We start from the raw sequence: 19152 nt of genomic DNA on the forward strand, positions 1-19152 counted from the left end.
TGTAATGGTAGGTTTATTTGAACAGTGACAGACAGAATAACAACAACAAAAATCCAGAAAAATGCATGTCAAAAATGTTATAAATTAATTTGCATTTTAATGAGGGAAAAAAGTTACAACTTCATCCCAAGTATAGAAGATAGTGAGATGTCACAGCTATCTTTAGACATATAGCCAGTACCACCACTGAGGTATATTAATTATAACCCACCTGTAAGGGTTTTCCTGTGGTGAAGGAGAAGCGGACCAAAACACAGCGTGGTGGTTATTCATGTTCTTTAATAAAGGAACTAGACATGAAATAACTAACAAAACAATAAATGTGCGAAAACCTAAACAGGCCTATCTGGTGCAAACACAGACAGGAACAATCACCCACAAACACACAGTGAAACCCAGGCTGCCTAAGTATGATTCTCAGAGACAACTAATGACACCGGCTCTGGCGCCTCTGGGCTGAGGGGCGGGCGCTGGCGCCTCTGGGCTGAGGGGCGGGCGCTGGCGCCTCTGGGCTGAGGGGCGGCGCCGGCGGCCCCTGGCTGACTGGCGGCGCCGGCGGCCCCTGGCTGACTGGCGGCGCCGGCGGCCCCTGGCTGACTGGCGGCAGACTGGCTGACTGGCGGCGCTGGGCAGACTGGCGGCGCTGGGCAGACTGGCGGTGCTGGGCAGACTGGCGGTGCTGGGCAGACTGGCGGCGCTGGGCAGACTGGCGGCTCAGATGGCGCTGGGCAGACGGGAAGCTCCGGCAACGTTGGAGAGGAAGGCTCTGGCAGCGCTGGACTGAGTAGCTCTGGTGCCTCTGGAATGAGGGGCGGGAGCTCTGGTAGCGCCGAACAGGCGGGAGACTCTGGCTGCGCTGGAGAGGAGGAAGGCTCTGGCAGCGCTGGAGAGGCGGGAGACTCCGGCTGCGCTGGAGAGGAGGAAGGCTCCAGCAGCGCTGAACAGGCGGGAGCCCCTGTAAGGATGAGCCGGAGAGATAGCCTGGTGCGGGGGGCTGCCACCGGAGGGCTGGTGCGTGGAGGTGGTGACGGATAGACCGGACCGTGCAGGCGCACTGGAGCTCTTGAGCACCGAGCCTGCCCAACCTTACCCGGTTGAATGGTCCCGTTTGCCCTGCCAGTGCGGCGAGGTGGAATAGCCCGCACTGGGCTATGCAGGCGAACCGGGGACACCGTGCGCAAGGCTGGTGCCATGTAAGCCGGCCCAAGGAGACGCACTGGATACCAGCTGCGTAGAGCCGGCTTCATGGCACTTGGCTCAATGCTCACTCTAGCCCGGCCGATAAGCGGGGCTGGTATGTACCACACCGGGCTATGCACCCGCACTGGGGACACCGTGCGCTTCACAGCATAACACAGTGCCTGTCCAGTCTCTCTAGCCCCCCGGTAAGCACAGGAAGTTGGCGCAGGTCTCCTTCCTGGCTTCGCCACACTTCCTGTGCCCCCCCCCAATACATTTTTGGGGCTGACTCTCGGGCTTCCTTCCGCGCCGCCGTGCTTGTCTCTCCAACTCCATTCTCCGATAACCTTCCGCGCACTGGTCCATCGAATCCCAGGCGGGCTCCGCACTCTCCCTGGGTCGACCGCCCACCTGTCTATCTCCTCCCAAGTAGTATAGTCCATACTCTTGCTGTCCAAAATGTCCTCCCATATCCATTCCTCTTTTCGCTGCTGTTGCCCGTTACCACGCCGCTTGGTCCTGTTGTGGTGGGTGATTCTGTAAGGGTTTTCCTGTGGTGAAGGAGAAGCGGACCAAAAGGCAGCGTGGTGGTTATTCATGTTCTTTAATAAAGGAACTAGACATGAAATAACTAACAAAACAATAACTGTGTGAAAACCTAACCAGTCCTATCTGGTGCAAACACATAGGCGTCTCACAATTAATGTCTAAGTCAGCACTACAGGGAGACAGGACGGACAGCTGATCGTCCTCGCAGTGGCAAACCACGTGTAACAACACCTGTACAGGATCGGTACATCCGAACATCACACCTGTGGGACAGGTACAGGATGGCAACAACAACTGCATGAGTTATATCAGGAGCGCACAATCCCTCCATCAGTGCTCAGACTGTCCGTAATAGGCTGAGAGGCTGGACTGAGGGCTTGTAGGCCTGTTGTAAGGCAGGTCCTCACCAGACCTCACCGGCAACAATGTTGCCTATGGGCACAAACCCACCTTCGCTGGACCAGACAGAACTGGCAAAAAGTGCTCTTCACTGACGAGTTGCGGTTTTGTCTCACCAGGGGTGATGGTCGGATTCGCGTTTATTGCCGAAGGAATGAGCGTTACACCGAGGGCTGTACTCTGGAGCGGGATCGATTTGGAGGTGGAGGGTCCGTCATGGTCTGGGGCGGTGTGTCACAGCATCATCGGACTGAGCTTGTTGTCATTGCAGGCAATCTCAACGTTGTGCGTTACAGGGAAGACATCCTCCACCATGTGGCACCCTTTCTGCAGGCTCATCCTGACATGACCCTCCATCATGACAATGCCACCAGCCATACTGCTCGGTCTGTGCCTGATTTCCTGCAAGACAGGAATGTCAATGTTCTGCCATGGCCAGTGAAGAGCCCGGATCTCAATCCAATTGAGCACGTCTGGGACCTGTTAGATCAGAGGGTGAGGGCTAGGGCCATTCCCCCCAGAAATGTCCGGGAACTTGCAGGTGCCTTGGTGGAAGAGTGGGGTAACATCTCACAGCAAGAACTGGCAAATCTTGTGCAGTCCATGAGCAGGAGATGCACTGCAGTACTTAATGCAGCTGGTGGCCACACCAGATACTGACTGTTACTTTTGATTTTGACCCCCCTTTGTTCAGGGACACATTATTCCATTTCTGTTAGTCACATGTCTGTGGAACTTGTTCAGTTTATGTCTCAGTTGTTGAATCTTGTTATGTTCATACAAATATTTACACATGTTATGTTTGCTGAAAATAAACGCAGTTGACAGTGAGGATGTTTCTTTTTATGCTGAGTTTATGTTGGCTGTGTGTTGTTATGACATGAAGTTTTGGCTTGGAATGTTTTTTTTTGCCTGGTCACAGACAGCTGATGTGTTACGCACTGAAGTCCACAAGCGAACTGAAAAGATGAGAGGAGGAGAGTGCGTAGATGCGAGAAGGAATTAACGAGCAAAGTGATCATGCTGCTATAAAAGTAAACTGTGTTTGTATGTGATCAGGGGTGTATTCATTCTGCCAATTCTGTTAACCTCTCTGATCTCCCCATCCCGGATCCGGTATCGTGAATACAGACTCAAGCTCATTACCATAACGCAACGTTAACTATTCATGAAAATCGCAAATGAAATGAAATAAATATGCCATCTCTCAAGCTTAGCCTTTTGTAAACAACACTGTCATCTCAGATTTTCAAAATATGCTTCTCAACCATAGGAAAACAATAATTTGTGTAAAAGTAGCTAGCTAGCGTAGCATTTAGCGTTAGCATTAGCGTTAGCATCCAGCACGCAACATTTCAACAAAAACATAAAATCCTTAAAATAAAATAATTTACCTTTGAAGAACTTCGGATGTTTTCAATGAGGAGACTCTCAGTTAGATAGCAAATGCTCAGTTTTTTCCAAAAAGATTCTTTGTGTATTAGAAATAGCTCCGTTTTGTACATCACATTTGGCTACAAAAAAACCCCGAAAATTCAGTCCTCAAAACGCGAACTTTTTTCCAAATTAACTCCATAATATCGACTGAAAACATGGCAAACGTGGTTTAGAATCAATCCTCAAGGTGTTTTTCACATATCTCTTCGATGATATATCGTTCGTGGAAGCATGGTTTCTCCTCTCAATCAAATGGAAAAATACTTGCAGCTGGCTTTGCGCACCAATTTCGACGCAGGACACCAGGCGGACACTTGGAAAATGTAGTCTCTTATGGTCAATCTTCCAGTGATATGCCTACAAATGCGTCACAATGCTGCCGACATCTTGGGGAAACGGCAGAAGGTCTAAGCTTATTCCTGTCACATTCACAGCCATATAAGGAGACATTAGAAAACAGAGCTTCAGAAATTCTGCTCATTTCCTGTTTGACGTTTCATCTTGGTTTCGCCTGTAGAATGAGTTCTGGGGCACTTACAGACAATATCTTTGCAGATTCTGAAACTTCAGTGTTTTCTTTCAAAAACTGTCAAGAATATGCATAGTCGAGCATCTTTTCGTGACAAAATATTGCGCTTAGAACGGGAACGTTTTTTATCCAAAAATGAAATAGCGCCCCTAGAGATCCAACAGGTTAAAAAACGTTTCTTGAACAGAACGTAACTGTTTTCTTCTATCTCCTCCGCTGACGAGGAGGTGTAGCAGGGATCGGACCAAAACGCAGCGTGGTTACTTAGATTCATGTTTAATGAAGATGAAACACGAACAGTACAAAAACAATAACCGTAACACGAAAACCTAAACAGCCTAATCTGGTGCAAACTAACACAGAGACAGGAACAATCACCCAGATTCAGACGAATCAGACGAAACACTCAAAGAATATGGCTGCCTAAATATGGTTCCCAATCAGAGACAACGATAAACACCTGCCTCTGATTGAGAACCACTCCAGACAGCCATAGACTATGCTAGAAAACCCCACTAAGCCACAATCCCAATACCTACGAAAAACCCCAAGACAAAACGCACCACATAAAAAACCCATGTCACACCCTGGCCTGACCAAATAAATAAAGAAAACACAAAATACTAAGACCAGGGCGTGACAGTAGCAAAAACCTGTTTGCAACTCTTGTTTGTTGGACTAATGATTACTTATGAGATCAGCTAGATGCAGGCAGAGTGTGCAAGGCGGCATTGAATGTGTCACTGTCTGTCACCTTGTTTACTCAAATTTTCTCTTGACTTGTGCACCCCAGGTCGTTGCTGTGAATGAGAATGTGTTCTCAGTCAACTTACCTGGTAAAATAAGGGTTAAATAAAAATAAAACCTACATTGTAAACTTGAATTCAAATCAAATCCAAATCAAATTTTATTGGTCACATACACATGGTTAGCAGATGTTAATGCGAGTGTAGCGAAATGCTTGTACTTCTAGTTCCGACCATGCAGTAATATCTAACAAGCAATCTAACAATTTCACAACTACCTTATACACACACACAAGTGTAAATGAATGAATAAGAATATGTACATATAAATATATGGATGAGCGATGGCCGAACGGCATAGGCAAGATGCAGTAGATGGTATAGAGAACAGTCAATGCACATGAGATGAGTAGTGTAGAGTATGTAAACATTATATAAAGTGGCATTGTTTAAAGTGACTAGTGATACATTTATTACATCCAATTTTTAATTATTAATGTGGCTAGAGATTTGAGTCAGTTTGTTGGCAGCAGCCACTCAATATTAGTGATGGCTGTTTAACAGTCTGATGGCCTTGATATAGAAGCTGTTTTTCAGTCTCTCGGTCCCAGCATTGATGCACCTACAGTGCCTTGCGAAAGTATTCGGCCCCCTTGAACTTTGCGACCTTTTGCCACATTTCAGGCTTCAAACATAAAGATATAAAACTGTATTTTTTTGTGAAGAATCAACAACAAGTGGGACACAATCATGAAGTGGAACGACATTTATTGGATATTTCAAACTTTTTTAACAAATCCAAAACTGAAAAATTGGGCGTGCAAAATTATTCAGCCCCCTTAAGTTAACACTTTGTAGCGCCACCTTTTGCTGCGATTACAGCTGTAAGTCGCTTGGGGTATGTCTCTATCAGTTTTGCACATCGAGAGACTGACATTTTTTCCCATTCCTCCTTGCAAAACAGCTCGAGCTCAGTGAGGTTGGATGGAGAGCATTTGTGAACAGCAGTTTTCAGTTCTTTCCACAGATTCTCGATTGGATTCAGGTCTGGACTTTGACTTGGCCATTCTAACACCTGGATATGTTTATTTTTGAACCATTCCATTGTAGATTTTGCTTTATGTTTTGGATCATTATCTTGTTGGAAGACAAATCTCCGTCCCAGTCTCAGGTCTTTTGCAGACTCCATCAGGTTTTCTTCCAGAATGGTCCTGTATTTGGCTCCATCCATCTTCCCATCAATTTTAACCATCTTCCCTGTCCCTGCTGAAGAAAAGCAGGCCCAAACCATGATGCTGCCAGCACCATGTTTGACAGTGGGGATGGTGTGTTCAGCTGTGTTGCTTTTACGCCAAACATAACGTTTTGCATTGTTGCCAAAAAGTTCAATTTTGGTTTCATCTGACCAGAGCACCTTCTTCCACATGTTTGGTGTGTCTCCCAGGTGGCTTGTGGCAAACTTTAAATGACACTTTTTATGGATATCTTTAAGAAATGGCTTTCTTCTTGCCACTCTTCCATAAAGGCCAGATTTGTGCAATATAAGACTGATTGTTGTCCTATGGACAGAGTCTCCCACCTCAGCTGTAGATCTCTGCAGTGCATCCAGAGTGATCATGGGCCTCTTGGCTGCATCTCTGATCAGTCTTCTCCTTGTATGAGCTGAAAGTTTAGAGGGACGGCCAGGTCTTGGTAGATTTGCAGTGGTCTGATACTCCTTCTATTTCAATATTATCGCTTGCACAGTGCTCCTTGGGATGTTTAAAGCTTGGGAAATCTTTTTGTATCCAAATCCGGCTTTAAACTTCTTCACAGCAGTATCTCGGACCTGCCTGGTGTGTTCCTTGTTCTTCATGATGCTCTCTGTGCTTTTAATGGACCTCTGAGACTATCACAGTGCAGGTGCATTTATACGGAGACTTGATTACACACAGGTGGATTGTATTTATCATCATTAGTCATTTAGGTCAACATTGGATCATTCAGAGATCCTCACTGAACTTCTGGAGAGAGTTTGCTGCACTGAAAGTAAAGGGGCTGAATAATTTTGCACGCCCAATTTTTCAGTTTTTGATTTGTTAAAACATTTTGAAATATACAATAAATTTCGTTCCACTTCATGATTGTGTCCCACTTGTTGTTGATTCTTCACAAAAAAATACAGTTTTAAATCTTTATGTTTGAAGCCTGAAATGTGGCAAAAGGTCGCAAAGTTCAAGGGGGCCGAATACTTTCGCGAGGCACTGTATACTGACCTCGCCTTTTGGATGATAGCGGGGTGAACAGGCAGTTGGCTCGGGTGGTTGTTGTCCTTGATCTTTTTGGCATTCCTGTGACATCGGGTGGTGTAGGTGTCCTGGAGGGCAGGTAGTTTGCCCCCAGTAATGTGTTGTGCAGACCTCACTACCCTCTGGAGAGCCTTACGGTTGTGGGCGGAGCAGTTGCCGTACCAGACGGGGATACAACCCGACAGGATGCTCTCGATTGTGCATCTGTAAAAGTTTGTGAATGTTTTTGGTGGCCAGACAAATTTCTTCATTCATAGGCTAGGTTGGAGCAACCTTATGATGGGTATAGGTGTCAGTATCAAGTAGTAAGCTAAACCTATTGATGTTACATTGATCTGGGTGAATGGAATATGAATGACCGTCTTCCAATATGCTGCATTACAACCTATGTTGTGATAATTGCATTGTTTTCTCTATAACCCATTTGTTTCACACACCACTCCGACACAAGATACAATAAGACCGTGAAGACAAAAAGACAACAGTCACACAGTGGCGGAATAAATCAGAGAGCAACATCTGTCCGGTGAAGTCCACAAAGCAAATGTCTCCTGCAGCATGGTCAAGCAAGTTAATGCTTTCGATATGTTTAAGTCAGCACAACGACAACAGGAGTGCTGCCTCCGCTATTTCAGCACCATTTAAAGTTAAACATTACACCTCAATGCTGATTGGCTAATTCCTGTATGTTTTATTTTAACAAGGGAGGGCAAATTCTTTCTGGCGTCAATCAACAAATGCTATGGCGGCAACATGTTCTACTCTTTTGGTCCAGACAGCGTCAGATACCTGGGCTACACATACTGAGACAGAGGGGTTATTTTTCCTTCGCTCGGGTTGATTTCTCTGTTGAGATTCAGCCACTTCTGAATTGACGGAAAATTATGGAAACACAGAGAGACAGAATAGAAATTATTTTATAATTTTTACAATTTTTTAATTGGTTAAATATTTGCAACCATGGAATACACGCCACTGAATAGAAATAAGGCCATGCTCATTAAAAAAAAACAACCGCCACTGGTAGGTAGGTTACTCTGTTTCTGCTAGGCGCTTTCTGGTCAATAATCTGAATATGTGCATCCGCCTTTGCAATGCTGATGACTGGTCATTGGTCAACAGTCAAGATGCACAACTTTTTGTTTCTGAAGCACAGATTAGATGTTTCTGGCAAAAAAAGGTTTTGTAATCAAATCAAATCAAATGTATTTATATAGCCCTTCGTACATCAGCTGATATCTCAAAGTGCTGTACAGAAACCCAGCCTAAAACCCCAAACAGCAAGCAATGCAGGTGTAGAAGCACGGAGGCCTATGGTAACCAGATTGAATAAGGAAAGGTATGGCCTCCCCTATGGCACAGTGGTCTAAGGCACTGCATCGCAGTGCTAGCTGTGCCACTAGAGATTCTGGGTTCGAGTCCAGGCTCTGTCGCAGCCGGCCGCGACCGGGAGACCAGAGTTTCATGTTTAATCACATACGTTTCACAATACTTATATGTAAACCTGACAGCTGGAAAATGTACACTTTAAGAGATACAGTTATGTGTGTTTCCTGGCTATCCTGATGTCACAAAATGAAACAACTTCGACAGGATTGTTCTTTAAATACCCACGGACCATTCCCACATTCTCAAAAATTTAATTATTGTTTAATCCTCCAATTTTGGGGTTTAGGAGTTGAACATTCTCTCTCCATCAATACTGCATGTCCAAAAGGGGAGAGGGTCCCTTCCAGGAATTTACGACCTGTCGTTAAGTCGTAAAACTGTGGAGAGAGAGGGGTGCCTATGATACTTCCCCAAGCACAGTCATGACACCTGTCACCATCTTTAGCAGCAGCGCTCATTGGACTCACCTGGACTTCTTCCCTTTGTTGATTGCCCCGTCTATAACTGTCTGCTCCCCCGTTTGTTCCGTGTCTGCATTAATGTTATGTGTTTATGTCCAGACGCTGTCCTGTCCTGTTTCACGTCCGTCGCCATTAAATGTTCACTCCCTGTACCTGCTTCTTGTCTCTACCAGCGGCGATCCTCACAAATGACTACTGATTACTTAACCTAGAGTTGAAGTCGTAAGTTTACATACACCTTAGCCAAATACATTTAAACTCAGTTTTTCACAATTCCTGACATTTAATCCTAGTAAAAATTCCCTGTTTTAGGTCAGTTAGGATCACCACTTCATTTTAAGAATGTGACATGTCAGAATAATAGTAGAGAGAATGATTTATTTCATATTTTATTTCTTTCATCACATTCCCAGTGGGTCAGAAGTTTACATACACTCAATAAGACGAAATCGAGTGGTTTGCTTCCAAAAAGTGGGCCGCAACTGGGTAAGTCGAGTTAGACGCAAAAACTTGACTTACCCAGTTGTGACCCACTTTTTGGAAGCAAACCACTTGATCTTGGGGCAGCAGCATAGCCTAGTGGTTAGAGCGTTAGACTAGTAACCGAAAGGTTGCAAGTTCGACTCGCTGAGCTGACAAGGTACAAATCTGTTGTTCTGCCCCTGAACAAGGCAGTTAACACAATGTTTGTAGGCCACCATTGAAAATAAGAATTTGTTCTTAACTGACTTGCCTAGTTAAATAAAGGTAAAATATTTTTTTTGTCTCTACGTTATATTGGCATCGAACATGTCACCCTCCCTAGGAGAGGGGGTGACCTCGATAATTTATTGTTAAAACAAGAGGCTTTCTGGATCTTTAATATAAAGACCCTTGCTCCCTTTGGTCTCAACGTAGACTTTGATCTGAAGCCATTCTTGTGATTATTGTGATTTTGCTACTGTAAATGTTTGTAGGCTTATGTAGCCAAATTGTATCTACGATCATACGCTATCCATTTATGATTTTTGTATGCTATTTTAATATATGAGAATTAACCAATGATGTCAGGCCACACCAAGCCATGATTACAGACACCTGCATGTGTCTTTTGACACTATATAAACTAGTCATCCCGCAGTGTTTGTCATTATACCCTGATGAAGACAGCTTGTCTGTCAAAACGTTGGACATTACATTTTTGCATCTGAGCTCCTAGAGTGTGCGGCTGTCCTTTATTTTCACATTTAGCCAAATGACCAGCATTGTCTCTTCATATCTAATGCTTGTCAAATATTCAATTTGAGTCAACATATAACCTGTAATTTACAAACACAAGTACACATGACCCATGTGTTAGCCTGTACTCACTGTACTAATGATGCTACCTAAGATGTCAGTTCTTTGTTTGCTTCATAGATTACATTCATTTTAACACATGCAAGCTTGTGCGCACACACAGTCAGATCCAAGGCTCTTCTTTCTTCTCCTTCTCCTCATTGTCCTCCCTCCATGTTTACTCCCAGCCTCCTCCCTTACCCCCAGGTAGGTCCCACAGAGCCAGTCCCAGTGCCTGAAGTAGGGGGCATAGTTCCCCCTGTAGATGTGGTGGTGTGCCTGGTGGAAGGGGGCCCCTCCGAAGCAGGGCAGTAGTCTATGGATAGCCCAGGGCAGGTCGTAGCCACAGTGGTCCTCTATGGCCAGCCAGGTGTTGAGCAGGTGGAACAGGGCCTCACTCAGAGGGTGGCAGCCCACCACCCAGGCACTGCTCAGGGCCAGCATCTGCAGGGAGAGTAGCTCAGCCGGGCTGGCGTCCTGGGCAGTCAGGGCGAAGGTGATCCGGTTCTGGTGATGAGTCTGGTGGACCCTCCGATACAGCCAGGGAACCCTGGGGACCATACAGACAGAACATGTGTGTTTGGTAGGCAGTCAGGGACAAGCCTTATGTGCTCCTTCTAGACTCTCTACATGAGGGTTGTCCGAGGTAAAGGAGAATTTAGCTTTTTTTACAATATAATCTCTATTTTCCATGTAAATAGCATGTTATAGAACGGTCCGATTTAATTTGTTTTTGAGAAACTTGGTGTGTTTCCACTCCTCTGACTGCAGATAAAAATCAGTGCGTGATGATGTAGTGCACACAACATTTTATTTTCGCTTAAGTTTTCATTGTACTTAATAAAAATCTAAAAGTTCAGTGTTTCCATTGCATTTTCAACTCCACCGGTAGTTGTATCACAAAAACTGTTTCGTTGATTAGCAAATTTGCCTATTCTGGTCTTGGCACTAGACAAGAGCTCACCAATACAGTGAAGGTACGCTATGCTGGTAGACTAGTCTACATGATGAGATTATTATAGATAAGAGAACATTTGTATTTGTCAAACTGCAGTCAAGCATCGATCATCATGTCACCAGAAAAGGACCCTCGATACCAGGCAGTGTCAGAGGAAGGCCCTAAAATTTGTCAAAGACCCCAGCCACCCTAGTCATAGACTGTTCTCTCTGCTACCGCACGGCAAGCCGTACCGGAGCGCCAAGTCTAGGTCCAAGAGGCTTCTAAACAGCTTCTACCCCGAAGCTATAAGACTCCTGAACATCTAGTCAAATGGCTACCCAGACTATTTGTATTGCCCCCCTCCCCTCTCCACACCACTGCCACTCTCTGTTGTCATCTATGCATAGTCACTTTAATAACTCTACCTACATGAACAGTTGAAGTCGGAAGTTTACATACACTTAGGTTGGAGTCATTAAAACTCGTTTTTCAACCACTCCAAAAATGTATTGTTAACAAACTATAGTTTTGGCAAGTCGGTTAGGACATCTACTTTGTGCATGACAAGTTATTTTTCCAGCAATTGTTTACAGACAGATTATTTCACTTAGAATTCACTGTATCACAATTCCAGTGGGTCAGAAGTTTACATACACTAAGTTGACTGCGCCTTTAAACAGCTTGGAAAATTCCAGAAAATATGTCATAGCTTTAGAAGCTTCTGATAGGCTAATTAGTATCATTTGAGTCAATTGGAGGTGTACCTGTGGATGTATTTCAAGGCCTACCTTCCAACTCAGTGCCTCTTTGCTTGACATCATGGGAAAATCAAAAGAAATCAGCCAAGACATCAGAAAATAATTGTAGACTTCCACAAGTCTGGTTCATCCTTGGGAGACATTTCCAAACGCCTGAAGGTACCACGTTCATCTGTACAAACAATAGTACGCAAGTATAAACACTATGGGTCCACGCAGCCGTCATACCGCTCAGGAAGGATACGCGTTCTGTCTCCTAGAGATGTACGTACTTTGGTGCGAAAAGTGCAATCAATCCCAAAACAACAGCAAAGGACCTTGTGAAGATGCTGGAGGAAAGAGGTACAAAAGGTTTTATATCCACAGTGAAACGAGTCATATATCGACATAACCTGAAAGGCCGCTCAGCAAGGAAGAAGCCACTGCTCCAAAACTGCCATAAAAAAGCCAGACTACGGTTTGCAACTGGGGACAAAGATCGTACTTTTTGGAGAAATGTCCTCTGGTCTGATGAAACAAAAATAGAACTGTTTGGCCATAATGACCATCGTTATGTTTGGAGGAAAAGGGGAGGCTTGGAAGCCGAAGAACACCATCCCAACCGTGAAGCACGGGGGTGGCAGCATTATGTTGTGGGGGTGCTTTGCTGCAGGAGGGACTGGTGCACTTCACAAAATAGACGGCCTCACGACTAAAGAAAATTATGTTTATATATTGAAGCAACATCTCAAGACATCAGTCAGGAAGTTAAAGCTTGGTCGCAAATGGGTCTTCCAAATGGATAATGACCCCAAGCATACTTCCAAAGTTGTGGCAAAATGGCTTAAGGACAACAAAGTCAAGGTATTGGAGTGGCCATTAGAAAGCCCTGACCTCAAGGAAATTTATGGGCAGAACTGAAAAAGTGTGTGTGAGCAAGGAGGCCAATGAACCTGACTCAGTTACACCAGCTCTGTCAGGAGGAATGGGCCAAAATTCACCCAACTTATTGTGGGAAGCTTGCGGAAGGCTACCTGAAACGTTTGACCCAAGTTAAACAATTTAAAGGCAATGCTACCAAATACTAATTGAGTGTATGTAAACTTCTGACCCACTGGGAATGTGAAGAATGAAATAAAAGCTGAAATAAATCATTCTCTCAACTATTATTCTGACATTTCACATTCTTAAAGTAAAGTGGTGAACCTAACTTACTTAAGACAGGGGCTTTTTACTAGGAATACATGTCAGGAATTGTGAAAAAGTGAGTTTAAATGTATTTGGCTAAGGTGTATGTAAACTTCTGACTTCAACTGTACATACTACCTCAACTAACCGGTGCCCCACATTGACTCTGTACCGGCACCCCCCTGTATATATTGTTATTTTTTGCTGCTGCTCTTTAATTACTTGTTACTTTTATCTCTTATTCTTATCCATATTTTTTTAAACTGCACTGTTGGTTAGGGGCTCATAAGTAAGCTTTTCACGGTTTCACTACTACATAACTCATAACTTTTTTCATCTGTAGCCTAATAAACTGTATGGTTCCCAAATCATAGTGGGAGGACCACACATTATATCATCATGTGACTCCAAGTTTACTTCGATATGATGGTTATTATATCAATATTTGTACATAAAGGTGTTGCCACCACCATTTCTCGCATTATTAATTTTACAGACACAAAAAGATCCCACCATGTCGAACGAACAAATGATCTGTCGGCATTTACAAAATTGTACTGAAACTACCCGTTTCTATCACAGCTGTCGTGATTTTTTATATATTTTTTTACGGTATGACTTTATTTGCATAAAAACTGTTGATGGAAACGTGGTTATTAATGCTATTTTAATGTTGTTTGACTTGGTTTGCGTATTACCAAATTTGCTTGAGATGATTTTAATGCAACACCGCATCCAAGTTACTTGACATAAACATTTCAAAAAGCTGTCAGTCAAGGCGAAGCCATGAGTATAAGCTCCCCGCCCACTCAGCCTGTCTTTTCAAACTGACTGGTAGTTAGCCACGAGAGAAAAAGTACTTAAATAACAATATATATATAGCATTTCCATCCAAACACATAGTGTGGGTGATATTTTAGACACTCAAAAGGCTATTTTACATAGGAATCAGAATGACTGTTGGGACATTTAGTGTATTTGAATTATATTACCAATATTACAGGTGCAGAAGAGGTTTGGCGCATGTACACTTGGTCAAAAACAATACTTCGTTTTTTTCCAGACAATAAAAAAATATATATATATATATATATTTCACCTTTAACTTTCCAGACAATGCATTTTAAATCAGTTGCATATGTGACTTTTTATTTAGACCTTTTTAGGAAGTACATAAGCCTACTGGCTGTAACGGCAGTAATGACGATAGTTGTTCAGCGAAACGACATCCTTTTCTAATTACTGAATGTATTATGACAGTATTCAGCTTGAAAAGCTGGTGAATCTTCACATTCAATGTCTCCTGAGTCCAGTGGAGGCTGCTGAGGGGAGAACGGCTAATACTAATGGCTGGAACTGAGTAAATGGAATGGCATCAAACACATGGAAACATCAAACACATGGAAACCATGTGTTTGATACCATTCCATTTATTCCACTCGAGCCATTACCACGAGCCAGTCCTCCCAAATTAATGTGCCACCAACCTCCTGTGCTGTAAACCCAGATCCTGGTTCAAGCTTACCGATGCATGGAATAATGCCATATAAAGAACAGCGCATCAAATAAAAGTAGGCACGCGATAACCTCCCCAATGAGCAGGCTGCATGATGGCGCGAGTTCGGGAAATCTTGGAATCCTAACTCTTTGATAAAGCGCGGTGGCTGGGAGAACAGTTGTCAGGTATTTCAGAAAAATCCTCCAACAGCAGCCAACCCATCGCTGCAAACACAACAGCAACGGTTCAGCGGTCCTCGAGATCCTGTAGAGATTTATCCGTGGCCAGAAACATCCCAGCGCTTCAAAGGCTAGAAAAGGTGCGCAGAGGAGAAGGTGGATGAGGAAAGCGAAGCATGCGGGCAGGAAAGGTGACGTGAGGAACTCCCGTTGTGCTCGCAGATCATCCCACAGCGGCTGGAGCAGCATTCCATCTGGGTTCCCATGTTTTAGAAAAGTACAAATATTCATAATACCAGCATACGAAGGGTTATTTTTTAATCAAACAAAAAATGACCATCATGAAGTGTTCTCCACATTTATCCAAGTGTGTTGGCTACTACTTTGTAATAACGTAGTCCATGATGTAGTTTCTTCAATTCACTCTCTCCAGCTGACGGTACGCATTTAGTTTATGCTCGAGTGCCTAATTAAATACTTATTTTCTCTTCCACAATGGTTGACAGAACACGATTGGCTGTCGTTTGGTGGGAGGGTAATAGAGCCACAGAAGCAGTAAATGTAAAAAAAAAAATCACATTCCAATTTATACAAGTCAACAGCACAGCCTGGTCTCATAGAATATAGGTAACATAGTAAATGTAAATCTGTCCCCCTCCATTTAGTATGATACAGTATGTTACATTTCATATGGCATGCATTAACTTGTGGATCTCCATCATCCATTTTGTATGATAGTTAGGGGTAGGTAACATAGTAAATCTACCTCCCTCCATTTAGTGTGATATGTTACGAATTCTATTTTTTATGGCTAACGTTAGCTAGGTGGCTAACATTAGCTAGGCTAGGGGTTAAGGTTAGCTAACATGCTAAGTAGTTGCAAAGTAGCTAAACGGTAGTAAGTCATTGCTAATTAATAAAAATGCTAATGTGGTCCGTGATGAGATTCAAACATGCAAGTGTTGGTTTGCTAGACATTCAGGTTACACGCCCACTCATCCACCCTGACCAACTACCCTCCTTTAGTTTTTGCCTTATTAAGTAACCTTCTGTCTTATGTAACCATACCAAACGTAGCATATACTAATTTCAGTGTCCTGTATTTTCATTTACTATGTTACGTCTAGTGTATGATACCATGCTGGAGTCAGATGGTTTCACATAAGCATCTTGCGTGGGGCCCCTCTCTGGAACAGGGTTATCTGTCTAGACAACGTGTTCCATTCAAACTCAAAGCCTGTGATAATTTTATGGGAGTAAAGCAATTCATGTCATAGACCTGACTTCAGATAAAGATTTTAGCTTTGTCATTATATTGTTTATTTTAAAATCATCTTATTTTATAATTTTATATGACCACATGGAGGGCCAGAGATAATTACAGACACCTGTGATAATCTGATGTACCCAATAAGGCCACTAGATTTCATGTGATCACATTTTTTAAAACTTGAAAGTTACCAAGTTCTGGTAGTTTACCGGTAGCTTCGGAAGTTACCAGTAATGCAATCCTAGACATGTCTCATGCTTGAAATGACCTCTACAAGCCTGAATCTGAAGCAGGGATATTGGCACCTTGGGGCCTGCCTACGCAGTCGCAGACTTCTGATTGCACATCCGGCATACCTGTTTGGGAATCTAGGGGGTTTCTCACAGGAGATAACAGGTGATTGAACTTTCAGCACTTGACAGTGTACGCCAGGTTATCAAGTCATCTTGACGCGGCAGGTAGACTAGTGGTTAGCGCCTTGGGCCAGTAACCAAGAGTTTTGCTAGATGAAATCCCCCAGCTGACAAGGTAAACATCTGTCGTTCTGCCTCTGAACAAGGCAGTGAACCCACTGTTCCTAGGCCGTCATTGTAAATAAGAATGTGTTTTTACTGACTTGCCTAGTTTAAAAAAATATTTAAAAAATCACAGTGCTACATTATGAAATACTATACTTTTTATAAAATGTTACTGACTTCTTCTCCTGGACTTCATTCCCTTCATCATTTCCTCCCCTTTATATGTAACTCCCTTATGTTTTCTCACCAGGTGGTATTGTTCTTGTTTACCGGTGTGTATTAAGGAATTGTCTCGTTACTGGTTTTGTTGTTTTATTAAACATTTCACCTGCACCTGAAATTGGGTAACTTCTCTTCTCCATGACGTCTGAAATCCAGTCCACATGGTGTGCAATAGTCTGAATGTCAGTCAAGATGTGAATCTATCATAGTTTAAATAACATAAGCAGATAAATATATTTTTTTAATAGACTGTGTGGTATGTAACAGTCTACCCCTACTAAATTGCAAAATCAAGATTCAGTCTCTTTGTTTGACAGATGTGAAAGGGCTATGTAAGAAAAAGGCAATAAAAACAGACTACATTTCAAGACAAAGTACCTCGTCATCAAAGAAAAACATTTAATCGTGTAAATCACAAAATGATGGATTTCTGATTCACAATTTAACATCAGTGAGCGAGTGCAAAATAGTCTCCTTCAAGTCATAATCAGTCAAGTCAACCTGAGAGTCTAACAAACAGTTTACACAGCCAGAACAAACCCGTGTTACATTGAGAGAACAGTTTAATGGATACAACCCAAGTGCCTCTCAAACAAGTCATTGCTTTAGTCAAAGCGTTGGTGAAAAACATACAAATGATTCACCCCAAATGAACTCAGTCCAACACTACACTGAGGGCACCAGTGTGTGAAATAGTCAAAAAGTTACAGTAGCATCTTTCATGAAAACCGCATTACATGTTTATACCATTGACTCATCCTTCCAATATGAAGGACTAAGACAAGTCAGCTTTTGTTTGCTTTTATGTAAAGAAATCACTTTAATAAGAAAAAAAACACTATTGGTTTTTTATTTCCACCATTCCTTTCCATGTAAGATGACAGAGAGATTTTATTTGGGAAATAACAAGAGGCCTGGTCCAATATTCAGCGAACATGCGTCACAATGACGGAATTAATATATATGGACATGATCTGTCATGAACCGCAGACGAGACGCAGACGAGACGCAGACAATAAAATGTACTGTTAAAACACGCACCTGTAATGCTCTTAGTATCCAATGTCAGGAATTTTTTTTTTCCATGTAGAGCCTGTATGAAATGCCTAGCAGATAACGACAAAAGTTGCTATTTTTATTTTTTTCTCGAATACTGAACTGGGAGTGGTTGGACAGGGCATCAGACTGTTAAATAGTGCTCTCTGGCCGGCTTCCGCCCGGTTACTCAACCCTGCACCTTACGAGGCTGCTGCCCTATGTACATAGACATGGAGTCACTGGTCACTTTAATAATGTTTACATACATACTAATTTCATATGTATATACTGTATTCTATTCTCCTGTATTCTATTTAGTCAATGTCACTCCGACATTGGTCATCCTAATATTTATTTATTTATTAATTCCATTATTCCATTTTTTTTCAACTCCCACCAAAGATTTTCTATGGGGTTGAGATCTGGAGACTGGCTAGGCCACTCCAGGACCTTGAAATGCTTCTTACGAAGCCACTCCTTCGTTGGGGGGTGTGTTTGGGGGGTGTGTTTGGGATCATTGTCATGCTGAAAGACCCAGCCATGTTTCATCTTCAATGCCCTTGCTGGTGGAAGGAGGTTTTCACTCAAAAGCTCACGATACATGGCCCCATTCATTCTTTCCTTTACACGGATCAGTCGCCCTGGTCGCTTTGCAGAAAAACAGCCCCAAAGCATGATGTTTCCACCCCCATGCTTCACAGTAGGTATGGTGTTCTTTGGATGCAACTCAGCATTCTTTGTCCTCCAAACACCGACGAGTTGAGTTTTTACCAAAAAGTTATATTTTGGTTTCATCTGACCATATGACATTCTCCCAATCTTCTTCTGGATCATCCAAATGCTCTCTAGCAAACTTCAGACGGGCCTGGACATGTACTGGCTTAAGCAGGGGGACACGTCTGGCACTGCAGGATTTGAGTCCCTGGCGGCGTAGTGTGTTACTGATGGTAGGCTTTGTTACTTTGATCCCAGCTCTCTGCAGGTAATTTACTAGGCCCCCCCGTGTGGTTCTGGGATTTTTGCTCACCGTTCTTGTGATCATTTTGACCCCACGGGGTGAGATCTTGCGTGGAGCCCCAGATCGAGAGAGATTATCAGTGGTTTTGTATGTCTTCCATTTCCTAATAATTGCTCACACAGTTGATTTCTTCAATCAAGCTGCTTACCTATTGCAGATTCAGTCTTCCCAGCCTGGTGCAGGTCTACAATTTTGTTTCTGGTGTCCTTTGACAGCTCTTTGGTCTTGGCCATAGTGGAGTTTGGAGTGT

The 19152-nt window shown here is 43.2% G+C and overlaps 1 protein-coding gene across 1 annotated transcript; it reads right to left on the reverse strand.

Moving 5' to 3' along the window:
• Positions 1-10387: 10387 nt before the first annotated feature.
• Positions 10388-15182, reverse strand: LOC139412055 (cholesterol 25-hydroxylase like 3). Its single transcript, XM_071158843.1, has 2 exons — positions 14685-15182; positions 10388-10844 (listed from the first exon to the last, which is right to left on the reverse strand). The coding sequence occupies exons 1-2, from the start codon at positions 15125-15127 to the stop codon at positions 10388-10390; spliced, it is 900 nt and encodes a 299-aa protein (XP_071014944.1). The 5' UTR covers positions 15128-15182.
• Positions 15183-19152: the final 3970 nt, after the last annotated feature.

This window comes from Oncorhynchus clarkii, chromosome 6, assembly GCF_045791955.1.
Source record: "Oncorhynchus clarkii lewisi isolate Uvic-CL-2024 chromosome 6, UVic_Ocla_1.0, whole genome shotgun sequence".
NCBI classification, from domain to species: domain Eukaryota; kingdom Metazoa; phylum Chordata; class Actinopteri; order Salmoniformes; family Salmonidae; genus Oncorhynchus; species Oncorhynchus clarkii.